Source organism: Arachis ipaensis, chromosome B2, assembly GCF_059453495.1.
Source record: "Arachis ipaensis isolate K30076 ecotype BB chromosome B2, ASM5945349v1, whole genome shotgun sequence".
Taxonomy (NCBI): domain Eukaryota; kingdom Viridiplantae; phylum Streptophyta; class Magnoliopsida; order Fabales; family Fabaceae; genus Arachis; species Arachis ipaensis.
This window is the reverse complement of record NC_142437.1, coordinates 125,205,900-125,220,553: the sequence shown is the minus strand read 5'-3', so window position 1 is coordinate 125,220,553 and position 14,654 is coordinate 125,205,900. Positions and strand designations below refer to the sequence as shown.

The 14,654-nt window shown below is 33.4% G+C and overlaps 2 protein-coding genes across 4 annotated transcripts; both read right to left on the bottom strand.

The window, feature by feature from the left end:
- Positions 1 to 6,985: 6,985 nt before the first annotated feature.
- Positions 6,986 to 10,394, bottom strand: LOC107628085 (protein CNGC15a-like). 2 transcript variants are annotated; one of them, XM_088504366.1, is made up of 7 exons: positions 10,294 to 10,394; positions 9,663 to 10,203; positions 9,362 to 9,574; positions 8,997 to 9,289; positions 8,808 to 8,919; positions 8,487 to 8,723; positions 6,986 to 7,910 (listed from the first exon to the last, which is right to left on the bottom strand). In XM_088504366.1, exons 2-7 carry the CDS (start codon positions 10,140 to 10,142, stop codon positions 7,170 to 7,172), a joined length of 2,076 nt encoding a protein of 691 aa, XP_088360492.1. In that variant the 5' UTR covers positions 10,143 to 10,203; positions 10,294 to 10,394; the 3' UTR covers positions 6,986 to 7,169. The 2 variants fall into 2 exon arrangements, with proteins under 2 accessions (XP_088360492.1, XP_020972426.2); XM_021116767.2 differs by having other exon boundaries at positions 10,289 to 10,389.
- Positions 10,395 to 11,884: 1,490 nt separating this feature from the next.
- Positions 11,885 to 14,116, bottom strand: LOC107626490 (RNA-binding (RRM/RBD/RNP motifs) family protein). 2 transcript variants are annotated; one of them, XM_016329382.3, is made up of 5 exons: positions 13,627 to 14,116; positions 13,300 to 13,401; positions 12,597 to 12,899; positions 12,323 to 12,427; positions 11,885 to 12,181 (listed from the first exon to the last, which is right to left on the bottom strand). In XM_016329382.3, exons 1-4 carry the CDS (start codon positions 13,963 to 13,965, stop codon positions 12,365 to 12,367), a joined length of 807 nt encoding a protein of 268 aa, XP_016184868.1. In that variant the 5' UTR covers positions 13,966 to 14,116; the 3' UTR covers positions 11,885 to 12,181; positions 12,323 to 12,364. The 2 variants fall into 2 exon arrangements, with proteins under 2 accessions (XP_016184868.1, XP_016184869.1); XM_016329383.3 differs by having other exon boundaries at positions 11,885 to 12,177; positions 13,627 to 14,090.
- Between the last annotated feature and the right edge of the window lie 538 nt (positions 14,117 to 14,654).

Below are 14,654 nucleotides of genomic sequence, written 5' to 3'. Positions count from 1 at the left end.
TAACAATACAATGTCAATCATGCGACCACAATTTTAGTTAGAAACCTCAGTTTGAAATCATTCATAATAAAACTATCTTTCCTAAAGATTCCATCAGAGATTAAAATTGAGATAGTGAGGCTGGGTCACACCGGGTTTGGCTTAATCTAGATCTGATTTAAAATATAGACCGGGTCTAATTTTTAGATTCTAATATGATTTTAGATCCGATAAAACTTACGCACCTTCAAGCCGGGTGAAAACTAGGTAAAAACCGGATGAAAACTAGGTCATTAGCATGTAAAAATTACATAATCTCCAACCATTATTTCACAATTCACATAGTAAAATTCACTTAAAAAAATATAACAAGAATCAACCATTCTCTAAAATTAAAGCATAATCATAATCAATACTAATATTGTCTAATAACACTAAATATTTAAATCAATACAAATAACACAATATTATACATTAGTCTAAAATCTTATATATTTTAAACATAAAACATTAACTTATAATCTTATAATGACTAATAACAGAAAATATTAAAATTTATAATATTTAAATTCTACATAAGAATAGCCATCATCCATCACTAATAACACAAAATTTTAATTGTGTATGATGACCGGGTCGAGTTCGGATGACTCGAGTTATGGCCCAGCCCCGACCCAAAATAATAACTGGGTCTATTGTTGAGACCCTTACCCAACTCTAGACCCGATAAAATCACACTAAATTAGTCTCTAAAGTGTTCGGGATCGGACCGGATCTTCGAATCGGCCCATGTACACCCTATGAGATAGCATGAAAAAATTTCTGGTTGGAAGTGACATAGAGGGACAATAATTGATTGGTACTATATAAAGTTATTAACTCTTCCTTACACGGCAAGGGGATAAAAAAATTACAATCCTTTTTATGGGAAAATTCAACTTGATGCATACAAGACTATGAAATATGATTTTATTTTTTAATATGGAGATTTTTGTCTTGGCATGCACACTATTTGGCTAAAGACAGAACTAATTTTCAAGTACCATCAAGTTCCCTTGAATTTGAGTGTGACAAATTAAAATAAAGAGTTTGGTTATGGCCTTACACTAGCCTTGTCCTTAAACTTGAACACAATTGTTTGAGGTGTTGAATAAAACATTAAAACTTCATTGAAAATTTGAAATTAAAACAAAAGTGATTTTTACCTTTAATGGAGAAGATTCTCAAATATAAGGAGTGGTCGTTTTCTGTCCCCGCACCGTTTATAATTAAGATTGTGAAATCTTGTATAAAATAGAAAAAGTCTATTTATATATTTATAGACACCTAAACACATACTTTTGTTTTTTCTTTATTTAAAACAAATGCTTGGAAATTTCCACTAAATATTTGTTAAATAAATCTTAAGGTAAATATAGTGTTATGTTTGATGTGATTTAAGTTATTAAAAATGTTGTGCCATGCATGGTCATGTTCTCTAGCTAGCTCTGAATTCCACCAAAAATTGCACCGCCAATTTTAGGTACAAATGTTGGATTGCTTTTGTCACTTTGTCAAGATTTGAATTCAAGAATGGCACGCGCATATTTTCACAATCTATCTATAATATCATCCTACCTCCTACCTAGGATCGATCATATATATGTATACACCAAGTGCTACCTAGTTTCTTGTTTTCTAATGGAGGTTAAATCACAAAATCAAATCTATCACCAATTTTCATATTTTGCTTCACTTTAATGTTTTTAATTAACTTTGGGAACATTACTTGGAATTAGAATTATATTTAAAATTTAAATTTGTTGTGTTATACGTGCATGTGTTACTCAATTCTTGTAGTTTTTAAATCTGATGATTGCACCTGAAATTAGCAAAATTAAATGATAGCAACTATAATTCAAAATTTAATTATTTTCGTTCTGGCCGATTCCATGCCACTCTACTAATAAATAATTAAATTTCTCATAAAATTAACATAACTGCTTATTGTGCAACTCATTTCAATTAAATTAGAACAATACTATCTATTATTTTTGTTGAAAATATTTTTTTTTATGGACGAAATAAAAAAAGCAGTGTATAAATACGTTTTTTAATTTGAATATGGAAGCAAAATAAGTGTTGGACTTGTGTATGGGGAGGAAGGGTGCTTTCACCTCGTTGTGGGATCAGAGGAAGCAGAACTCGGATCCTGCGAATTGTGTCCCTCAAAATGTAAAAAAAAAATTATCCAAAACAAGAAAAACAGAGGGTTCGAATTTCACGTTTCAGATTTCAAATTCCATTAGGTGCAAATCGAACCATGCGATTTATGAAGCAAAATTTCATGACCAAAGAACTCGCATGGTCCGAGTTGTGTACTATGAGTTTTTTCAATTTTTTTAACACAAATCGAAGGATTTGTGTACTCTAAATTTTTTTTAACTTTTTAAACACAAATACTCTCACAATTTTAAAAAGGACTAAAAATTATCATGTCAAAGTATATCACTCATTTTACTTCCCTATCAACATTTTTTAGCCTATATAAATATAGTCATGATGATGAAAATGTATATAAGCTAAGCATAGAAGACTGTGCCCGAATCCGAAAAGTTTCCTGAAAAATATTTTGACAAAGATAAGGGGATGTGTATTGTGCAAAAGTTGTTTGGCAAAGAGTGCTTGGCACGTACCATTACTATACTACTCATCACTGCCCAACACAGATTATTATTATTATTATTTTTAGGTAATTTAAATATTAAAATATGTTAAATTAGTTTATAATAATAAAAAACGAACAAATAGGAAAAATGTTAAAATAACATGATTGGAGGGTAAGTGTACATAAAAAAGCCTGGTAGATAGTAATGTTGAATTGAGTGGTTTGACTTTGAGGTCCACAGTCCACACACATAGGCATAGCCCATATCTTTGTGTTTCAGAGAGCAGTGTAAGCATTAAAACCCTACTTCACCTCCTTAGCCTCATCATTCTCCATTCAATGGGGTCTTGACACGTGCCATCCCCCACTATATGATTCGCCACCCCTCTACCTATCTCCTATCCCTGCCTTGCCACTCTATCTCCTCATCATTCATTATTCTTCGGATGAATGATTGGTTAGTTTCTATAATTTTATGAAATTTTTAATTAAATTTTTATAATTTTTTTTAATTAAATTTTTGTATTAATTTTTTTTTAATTAAGTCCCTTTTAATAGTAATTAACTTAATTTTATAGGGATCTAACTAAAAAAAATTAGTACATGAACCTAAATAAAAAAAATATAAAGATTCAATTAAAAAAAAAATTGATATAAAAACTCAAATTAAAAGAAAAAAAAATATAAGGATCTAATTGAAAATTTTACGAAACTATAGAGACCAACAGAGTAATTAAACCTTATTCTTCCATCATATCCTTTAATTTATATAATAGTATGAATTAATTTTTCTATTAATAATCATATCTATATGTATATAAGAAAAGTTTGAATAATTTTGACAAGTGACACATTTTTATGTAGAATTAATTTGAAAATTTTCATGATGACATGCATGGCTAAAAGCAGGATTATTGAGGAGTGAAAAGAGTAACTAAAATGGTGCATGTCCAAAGCCTAACTTGAAGGAGTTTAATAATATCCTATATCTATATATATAGCAAATGAAGTGAGAACTCAATCAAGCTAATTGCTTTTTTGGAGCCACATTGGTCAATTTTGTCCATTTCTTCTTATAAAAGATTATTATTGTGTGTGGTGTTTATTTAACAAGAGACAATAGGCCTTTCCTAGCCGATTTTGGTGTCGACCAAAAGCCTTGCATTATATGAAATCATACAACTTTGATTTGCAAAATCAAGACAATACAATATATATAGGACCTAAAATCATACATTCATTCATACCCTAAATTTTCATTGCCTTTAATGGGAATTGTGTTTCCTTGTTTTTCTTCCTTATTTGGAAAAGGAGTAAAGGTTTAAATAATGCTATCAAGAGTCCTCTCTTTTGAATAATACAATAACTGCTTTTTTGACTGCAGTTGTTTGCATGCTTCCTAACAGAATGAATTAGAATTACATATAAATAAAAGCCTCTTTAGATTATGGAAAGTTAAGGACTTCTTTTTCTTATTCAAAATATTTTACAACTAACTTTATGAAAGACAACTAACTTTATTTATTTACAATTTTTGAATGTCTTAGATATGAATACAAATTTTGAAACGGCTGTGGTCAAACAAAAAGTAGTATGATTCAAGAAATAATAGCATGCAATCAATTGGACAGCCTATGTGCTTTGGATCCCTTTCTTCATACAACATTAATTATTAGCTATTTAAAAATGTACAATATACCAAGACGAGTTTCAATTCATTCTTTCAATGTCAAAAAGGGAAGTCAAAATAGAACATAGCAAGATGTATATATGTGTCATATTTGAATTAAAAAAAAAAAAAAAAAGAACAAGATGTACGTGTCATATTGATATCCCCTGTATATAACAAGAAGAACAATAATAATAATAATGCAACACGAATTTTAGATATGTAATTCTTTTATTTTTTTAAAGGTTTAATTTTTAAATTTTGGATGTGAATGTTGAAAGGAAATTAGTTTAGTAGCTAAAGGTGGGTTAAGTCTTGAGCGAATTTTAGATGCAAGATGGGGATTTCAAACTCTAAAAACTCTTTTCGAAAGAATAAATTATAGCATTATTTACATTTTTTTTAGTGATTTAGTTTAAACCAACTATTTATATGAAAATAATTTAAATAATTTAAACTGCCGGTAAATATGAAGCAAATCGTGTCAGTCTCATTTGGCGATGGTTTTCTATTGGTGTGCCGCGAAATTTTGATTTAGCGGCGGTTATACCAGCGATTGCTGGAAATCGCCGCCAAACACAATCCCAACGCCCATATCGATGGCGGTTCGATTAACTGCCGGCATTTGATTTTGCGGCGGTTTAAAACCGCAGCTAATCAAGAAAAAAACCGCCGCCAATTCTCACCTCCCTCATAATGCTTCTATATGAAAATAATTTAATACATATTATGCTAAATAATTAAATTAAATTAAATATATCTAATTGTTTAACTATTATTTTTACGTAAGGAATTACTTTTAAAATTTTCACCTATTTTTTTAATTAAGATGAAAAAAAGCAAATTATATATAATGCAAGTATAGTAGCCCGTAGAAGAAGTTCGGCTTTGAAATAATTAAAATGAATGAAATATCTTTTTCAATAACCTAATCGATTTATTATTTGTATCCACGACACAACAGATTTATGGTCCATTGAATATGCCATAAAGTTCCAAAATGGCATATACTTTTTGCCTATATATTCCGGCAGTAACAGACAAAATCAAAGGTGGTGGCATTGCATTTGAACGATATACTAAAATCAGATGATACGTATGGCTTGCCTTGAACACTATTTAATTTGTCACATATTTTTGAGACATCCTTATTCAAAATCATGTTCCTGCTAGTAAATTTTAATTCCTAAATTATCCACTTTATATTATTAGTAACCGGCAAGTTTAGTATCAATAAGGAGAAATGTTAGTTAATCTATAAGAAAAAATAAATGTTTAATGTCAATATGAAATTGATGGAGTATTTAATATTGTAAACATGTTTTAAAAAAATGTTGAATAATAATGGATCCCATATATATAGGTTGTTCATCATGGTAGCCATTAATAATAGTGAATGAATGGATAAGTTTGCAGCATGGGTTAACTAAACGAAGGGTTTTAAACTTTGATTGGATTAATGTTAATTTTTTAAATTTTGGCTTGGCTTGCAAGGCAGTTTTCTTAGGATAATATGAGTAGCCACGAGGCACTTGTCTCTAACATGCACTCTCTAATCATCATTACATTTAATTTTAGAGAAAAGGACAAATAGGTCCCCTGACCTTTTATTCCGCGGATATTTTCGTCCCTGACCATTGAAAAATACTTTTAAGTCCCTGACCTTCACAAAACTTGGACGGATCAGTCCCTCCGTCCAAATGCCTCCATCAGGGACTGATCCGTCCAAGTTTTGTGAAGGTCAGAGTCTTAAAAGTATTTTTCAATGGTTAAAAACAAAAATGTCTGCGAGACAAAAAGTCAGAGATCTATTTGTCTTTTTCTCTTAATTTTATTCATTCAAAACTTACGGCTATATGACCACTTTGATTTGCACAAATTTGCATCATGAATATATGCTCATAGGAACTTGGAATTAGGCAAGCTTCAATTCAATGTAAACTAATATTATACTACTACTAATAGAAGTGGCGGTATTAATTAAATAGTATGTAGCATATATAATTAATTAACAAGCTAATTAGGTTGCATTGATTAATGAAAAATACAATTAAATATAAAAAGAAGGAAATACATAGAGTAGTAGAGTATTGTGTAGAAGTAGAACACAGCATACTATTAGGACATTTCTGACCACTAAGAATTAAAAAAGGACTTTATTTCATTATTGGAATTAAGTCTCTGTTTTAGGCTAGTGCATATAATATAATAGGTACTTAGCAAATGGGTTTGGAATATTCTTTTTCAGAGCTACATTGGATGAAGAATCTTCCATTCCTTGATGAATGTTAGGTAATGTTGGTGAAAAAACATTCTGATCGATTTCCATGGCAATGAATTGTTGAATTCCAATATAGTTAGTTACTTACTAGTCAAACCTCTAGTACTCTTTCGGACCCACATTAACAATGTCCAAAATTTTCGTCATTCAGAGCCGCCAAATGCTCTTCAATATGCCCAAGCTAACGTTAGGTGTTTCCCCATAATAAATAAATAATAAAAGAAAACATGAAAATCACTTATATATAGAATTATAGATGATGCTAATAAACTGATGAAAGACAAAAATTTCTATTTTTATTTGTTAGCAGCATTAGTACTTGTAATTTTTAAAATAATTCCTATGATGGGGAATGACATGCTTTACGACCAAAAGAAAATTGAATTTATAAACTTTTTACAACCAAAAATTTTGCCTCAACACTAGTTTATTTATATATCTTAAAGGCCCTAATCTAAAAGATGAGCCCTTAGTTATTACAAACTTCACTGTATATATACACTTCATTTCCTATTTATATTTGATTAATCCAACAAATATTTTTTCACTCTCTAATTAAGGAATTAATTAAGATCATTAAACTTGTTTGTACTTTAATTATCATGATCGTTATCATCATCGTCATCGTCGGTAAAGTCTGGTTCAAGTGGCTTCTTCAATGACCCTAGAAACATATCAAACTCAGGCCCATGTCTTAGGCTCATACCTCTCCTTGGGCTTGCTGCCAATTTTGATGAATACATACTTAAACTTGATCCAGTCATGGGCTGCAAGGGTGCAGAGAAGTGCTCAGGCCCATTTCGAGGCCCACAGGCCATCATGATCATCATTGGACTCTCCTTTCTCTGGAGCTCACTTGTCTCCTTGATTCTCTTATACCTAAACCAAGCTGCTTGTATAAAACATGCAGCCCATGTTCTCCATTGATGAGAATGGAACCTGAAAGTTTGCCTAAGTTGTTTGCTATGTAACCTTCTGAATTGGGCCGCCACAAATTTCAAGTCTTCGGCAATTAGTGCAAAGGCCTCAACTTCAGTTATGGCCCTCACTGTTCTTGTTGATGAAGGAAGGGCCACAGTTGGACGCGGGTCCAAGGCCCATGTGAGAAGCTCCTCACCACAGAAGTCACCGGGCCCAATTCGACACGAGTTGAAGAAGCCGGTTCGGCCACCATTGGTGGTGCAAGAATCTAAATGGCCTCTTACTATGAAGAACATCTCATGGACAAGGTCACCTTCACGGACAAGGCATGTCCCTTGGGAACATAGTGACGGTTTTAGCCTCTCACATATTGCATCTAGGATTCTCTCATCCATCTGATCAAATAATGGTACCTGATCACATACAATAATTTGTCACATTCAAATATGAGTAATCACATGATATGAAAATTCAAGTACAAGTACAGTTAACTTCACGTGTAATTGATAAGTGGGAGCTGTTAGATGATAATTTAATCAAATAATTTAACCTTCAGTTATCAATTTCATGTGAAATTAACTGCACTTGAGTTTCTATCTAATTGCACACATCATTAAGAATAAGAAATTTTAGTTATATATGTTACTAGTGAATCCAATAAAAGGATATCAAACATATTGTCATAATGTCATATGTGTATTTAAGATGTGGTGGAAACTCAGGTGCAGTCGACTTCACGTGAAGTTGATAACTGAGAGTCGTTAGATGATTTAATTGATTTGACTAAATTTTCATCTAACGGCTCTCAACTATTAGCTTTACATGAAGTCGACTGCAGTTGAGTTTTCACCTTAAGATGTCGTATATATCCAACTAGGAGTTAAAGAAAACAAACAACACTACATGAGAAGAAGCTTATTGAAAACTATGATGCACAAAATATGAGTCACCTAGAATACACGTTGAAATACAAAATAAAAGAAACATACTTGGCGAACAAGATTGAGACAAAGGTGGCGCTTAATGTCGCGTCTAAGATCAGCAGGAAGGTCTCTAAGAATGGCCTCTTCATCAACACCACGAGTGGCAACCCATCTCAATTGGTCATACCTTCTCACATTTTGCTTCAGATGCCGAGGGAGTTGCCTATGGTGCATCCATCTTTCTGTATCTGTTCTCCTTATTCTCCATTCTTCTAGTCTCATCGTTGTTGATTGCAAATATGTCTATTTAGAAACACAACAATCTATTATCCACACTCAAATCTATTTCTATTCTAATCCAATAGAAATAATCATAGATTTAATTACTTGCATATTGCCTATGAGCAATGCAAACAGCACCAATCCAAGAATTGCAACAATCACAGCAAAATTTATCTCTGTCACTTGCGTGCTTGTCAAGAGATTCTGTCCTAAAGAGCTGAAAATTTGACATAGGAATAGTGTTAGAACATGATTTTCATTTATCACTTTATAATAATCAACAAATTGAGTTACCTAAGATTTCTCAGTCCCCACCAAAGACAATAATAGTATTTGCTGAAGAATTCTGAGGCTGTAACTTCCAAAGAAAGAGCATCAGCAAAAATACCAAACTGAAAGAAATCACTGTCCTGATCACAAAGGCTTGAGATATTGCTTGATTTGAGCCATGAAGTCCTACTTAGGTCCCCTATGCTCTCACATTCAAGATAATGGTACTTGCAATTTCGGTACTCAAGACTACAAACTTTCTTCCAACACTCATCTTGCCTTTCAATTGATAGCAGATACCAGCATGATCCTAAAACCTTTTCAACACATATTGTTAAGAACAAAACCCCGAAATCGCAATATTATATGAATTTGAATGGGTTACTCACATGACTTGCTAGCATATAGAGCATAAGATTATATGCTGCACCAGCCCAAGCTTTCTCCATCATTACCCCTTTAGTCTTGATGATTTCATATGAGAGTGGATAAATCAGATATAGCCTCAAGAGGTACTGAAAAATGGTAACCATGCTCAGAACATGCCTTGAAGCAAACATTTGTGACCCCTCTAGATTTGGAATTACGGTCCAAATAACCACCTAGCATTTTATTTATACGAAATTGTAAGCTGTAGCAGCAGAAGAAACACAAGAGGATTATGATGGTCTTAATAATTCAACAGCATACCTGTGGAAGAGGCTGTGCAGCCAGTAGATCAATCCAAAAGTCCTTATGCATATACTGTGATGCAATCTTGGAGGAGTCTATGATAAGCTCTCCTCTACCAGAAACACGCGAAGAAGGCGCCACATAAGCAGTTTGAAACCTTACATAAATCTGAATAATGTAAAATGCATCAACTATGGACCGGATTATGGTGAGGGAAACTTCAAGACCAATAGACATGTCAATGCACATTTCTTTCTTGGCCACTGGCAAGTAAAAGAACAAAGGATCCACAAACAATGAAATCAAGCATGCTACTAAGAAAATCCTGTTCCATCTATTCACTCTTGGACCCCTTGGATCCAATATCAGAATCTCTTCTGCATCATAATCCTCTGAGAACACTCTAGATAGTTCTCTTCTTCTTTCCAAGCACTTTCCTCTTGTTGCATCCTTCCTATCATTCTCTTTTCCGCTCATTATCTTGTTATAGCCATGCATTGATAAGTGGCTCTTTTCCTTGCTTTCTGTTAACTTCTCTGTCTCAACATCATCATGAAACCTGCAACCACATGTTATCAAACTCATGAAGCTACTCATAGTTCCCAAGATACACTGATTAGAAAAAAGGTATAGAACATGCAAACCTTACAGAAGATCTTGATCTACCACCAGAAGCCATAGTTCTCTTCTTCTCTACTTCAAATATGTGATCTTCACCCCATGAGAAATCACCATTTATACAGAGTTATTAGCTACTGAAAAGATATTCGGTTAAGATCTCAACCACATAAAACATGTAGTCAAAATTTACCTTGCCATATCCCCCCACAAAAATCATGTGACTAAAAAGGTAGAACAACTCATATAGTGTCATAAGCTATAAAATACAGTATCTTTTAACAGGCAAAACCTGTGAATTTGGAACTGCCAAAAGCTTTGGTTGGAATTGAAGTCTTCCCTATAGCTAACCTTTTTTTTTTTGCCCTTGACTCTGCCTATCTTAAACTTTATGGCAAAGTTTTACACAGCCGGTGCCAAAATAAAAGAGGAGTATTGTGCTAAGTTATTCAATGCACAGGTAAATACTTTGTCAAATTTTTATGATGTAGTTACTTTTTCTTGTTTTGGAGATAAAAAATAAATAAAATTAGAGATAGTGAAGAAAATGAAACTTAAGTGAAATTGAGTGATGACAGATGGATAGCCACAAAAGAACTTTCCTGGTACACTACTTCTGGAGTTATATATATACTTATATAGGCATGCAAAAGGTTTATGGTGCAGTATGGAGAATTGTATCACTGAAAAGAAGCACATTAAAAAAAAAAGATAGAATAACAGGAGAGTGAGAAAGAGCAGCTAGAATAATGGGTAATGAAGCATGCAATTCTCATTCTTTCTTCTTTTGGCAAATAAACTGCATAGCCATAGTCATGTATAATTATTAATGGTGGTAACTGTTAATGCCAAGCTGCAAGCAAAATCATCTACCATCCTCTCAACTGCTTCTACCACTCTTAGGACTTGGGAGTTAGGACAGTTATGGGTTAATTAATACTTGAGATTAACCTAAACAATATTGACAAATAGGAATTTAGTATTGGTTCAAATCACATACATAATTAGTGCTTTTTTCCGTGCACAAGTGGCTTTAGAAAAAAAAATTGACTGATCATCTAGATTGAAGAATTGTGTTGTGGTCGAGGTCTTGACACAGTAGCAACTTATTTGCCTCCTTAGCAACCACACCCGGATTTGAAACTTTGTTAAAATCAAGTATTGAATAAGAACCCTTCAAAATGTTACTTGTAAATATGCTTATGTTTGTAATGTTGTAATGACTAAAGTTGAAGACTAAACAGGAAAAAAAGAAAAAGAAGAATTGTGTTTACCTAATTTTATTAGAGACAATATGGTTCTTCCAAATATGATTAATCATTTAGGCAATACCGTGACTCTGAATGGAAGACTGGCAGCGGCAGCATTAAAGATAAGATGAAGCTCGTGCATGTATTGTAATTTGTACCATTCACCTCAACTACTCCCCATGCTACGGCTTTGTTTACAAACTACCACTTTTAATATATATATATTAGGCTACATACCACACCTCATTATTTAGATTTTAATCATTCAATTTTAACATTAACTTGCCCGTGGTTCGTAATATTCCATCACAAATCTCATAATTCTATCTCAACTTAAACAGGGAAAAAAAAAGAAGCAAAACAGCTAGAACATTTGCTGCTGAAAAATAATTTTCCAGGCACATTGACAAATGAAAATAACCAATAATATTGAGTTATCTACTACTATGACAAAAAAGTGGTGAAACAAGGTCTATAATTTAGTTTCCAATCACAACCAGCAACTTTGAAGCATACATCAAACTCTTAAAGAGACACTTATATGCTCTTCTCCACAGGAAGAAAGCCTCTCAGATGTTGCTCCTACTCGTTGGATGCAGCCGCAATGTACGGAGTTCATTTTCTTCTCGCAAACACGGATGAGTTGCATCCACTTAGCTTCCAATCTACCTGTCAATGAGTTAGTAGAGGATTACTAAAAACTCAATGTATGGATTCAGTGAGGAAATGAATTGTGGTGAAGACCAGAATTACATGGTGTTTTTCCAATTGAATTCACAACATAAATTGAATAGGTTTATAAAATAGTACCGAATTCTACTCTTGATCAGGCATAGATGACACGTTGAATCCTCAAAACGGGCGCTTTGGCTTAGAATCTGCTAAAGAAACTCTAATAGCTCTGCCATTCAAGTCCTGCAACCAAATGACATCAAAATAATCAAACAATGGTATGATGGAAACTAGATGCCACGGCAACCCATTACACTTACAATGTAACATATACAAATAGACAAGTTCAAACCCATTAAATTGTTATTTGTGATTAGCAAACAGGATACTAGGAGTAGATTCGTGTGCTTACCGCGCCATCTAGGGATTCAATAGCACTGTTGACCTCTTCAGGGCTGCTGTAAGTCACAAATCCGAAGCCTCTTGATCTTCCACTTTCCCTGTCATAGATTACCTTGGCCTCCAAAACTTTTCCTTGTTCACGAAACAAGTTCTCAAGTGCTAAGTGGTCGACACCCCAAGCAAGATTACCAACATGAACACGGTTTCCATTGTCTGAAGAGAAACCACCCCTAGAAGGAGATCTGAAACGGGAACCCTCATTCTTAGCAGGAGGTGGTCCAGAATTCACTCTCAGTGCCCTCCCATCTAGCTCCTACAAATTTCCAGCAACACTTATCTTAGACATTAATAACTAATAAACAAAATGGTCACAAAGGGACACCATAGTATACAATACTCCATTAACAAATAGTGCAATTTGAACATAGCAGTTATTGACATACCACCCATCTACCATTGGATAGGGTGCGCACTCCAACTTATGGAAAACTCGAACCTTATCCTATCCAATGATGGATGAATGGTACATTCAAGGAACATTTCTCATAATAAACACATTGATATTTCAAAGAGCAAAACTCAAAAGACATATTCACATAGCACTGTCAAATTTTAACATAGATAACTTCACAGAATAAAAGATGTAATAATCAGAAAGAAAGAAACAGAAACAGTAAGATGTATTATCATCAAACAGAACACCACCAACTTACATAGCCATCGAATTGTTGTTTAGCAGCTTCAGCTTCCTCAATCGAAGACATGGTCACAAAACCAAAGCCCCTGCTTCTTCCACTCATCTTATCATAAATCACCTGCCAAAAAGCAAACAATTTCATTCAGAACACCCAACCCAAAAAAAGAAAAAAACTGTGTATGCAATTCAATTCGCTAACCCTAGAATAACAAGTTTAAATAATTTCCATGAAAACAAACGGGGAAATCCCAAAACCAATCCTTCCACAAAGGTTTCCTCAGAGGGTAGCAAAATCAATGATAAAAAACCAAACTTGAAAGAAAGAAAAAGAAAAAAGACGCACCTCAACGACTTCAACGGTACCAGCACTTTCAAAGAGCTCAGCGAGTTGGGCGCTGTCAACACTGAAAGGAAGGTTGCCAACGAAGAGCTTGAGGTCAGGGGAGAAGCTGCGGTCATCTCCATCGCTGAGAATCTCCTCGTCCTGGTCGAATTGGGAGGAAAGAGCGACATTTGAAACGAACCTGATTGGACGAAGAGGAAGGAAAGTGGTGGAAATGGAAGCGGATTTGGCGGGGTTGAAGGAAAAAGAAGCGAAGCATTGTGGAGGAGAAGAAGAGAGGGGTTGTCGGGTTCGAAGTGATAGGGTTGGAAGAGCAAGAGAAGCTGCAGAGGTAGACATTGTGGCTGAGACTGAGGTTTATGAAACGGATAAGATAAGAAGGAGAACAAGTGCAGAGAAGAGAGAATGAGAGGGTTTATGAAATGAAATAATAATAACGGAGTGAGGCTCAGATATTTATCCAACACAAGGCAAAATATCTCACACTCTCACTTCTTCAGATAAGGTAAGGTTACTTGGTTCCTCTTTAGGTTAGGGTAACCTATTTTACCAATTTGACCTTTTATTCACATTTTTTTTTTGTTTTATTTAATTGTTTTCTATTAAAACATTCAATTTTTCACAAAATAATTTAAAAATGGCAGTTTCTCTTAAAAATTATTTTCTCAATACTAAAAATCAAATATTAAGTAAAATTTTACGTATTTATATATATATTTATACATATTATTTTATAATTTTTAATAAAATAATTAATTATCAAAATAGTTAAACTTAATGCAACAAAATAATCAACTTATCATTTATGTAAAACTTAAAATAAAAAAAGAGTATTTTATAATAATTCTTGTAGCTATGCATGGGTGAAATGTTGTGAGGAGATATTTTTGTTGTGGGCCGAAGGACCTAAGATAGATCCAAGTTCAAATTATGAGTCCAAGTGGGCAATTGTGCACTGCAATTTTTGTTGGTTTCTGCCTTGAATGACCAAACAAAAGCTGGATTTTCTTTATTCTTTTCTGTTACCA

Bases quoted from the DNA above. Each gene is read 5' to 3' on its own strand.
- LOC107628085 (XM_021116767.2), bottom strand. From the start codon at position 10,323: ATGGCTTCTGGTGGTAGATCAAGATCTTCTGTAAG. The intron at 8,724-8,807 runs GTAATTAAATCT...GTTTCTAAATAG, and splicing joins TGCTCATAGGCAATATGCAA to ACATATTTGCAATCAACAAC. The intron at 7,911-8,486 runs GTATGTTTCTTT...GTATGTGATCAG, and splicing joins GTCTCAATCTTGTTCGCCAA to GTACCATTATTTGATCAGAT.
- LOC107626490 (XM_016329382.3), bottom strand. From the start codon at position 13,965: ATGTCTACCTCTGCAGCTTCTCTTGCTCTTCCAACCCTATCACTTCGA. The intron at 13,402-13,626 runs GTGCGTCTTTTT...GCTTTTTGGCAG, and splicing joins GTACCGTTGAAGTCGTTGAG to GTGATTTATGATAAGATGAG. The intron at 12,428-12,596 runs GTAAGCACACGA...ATTTGGTTGCAG, and splicing joins TTGAATCCCTAGATGGCGCG to GACTTGAATGGCAGAGCTAT.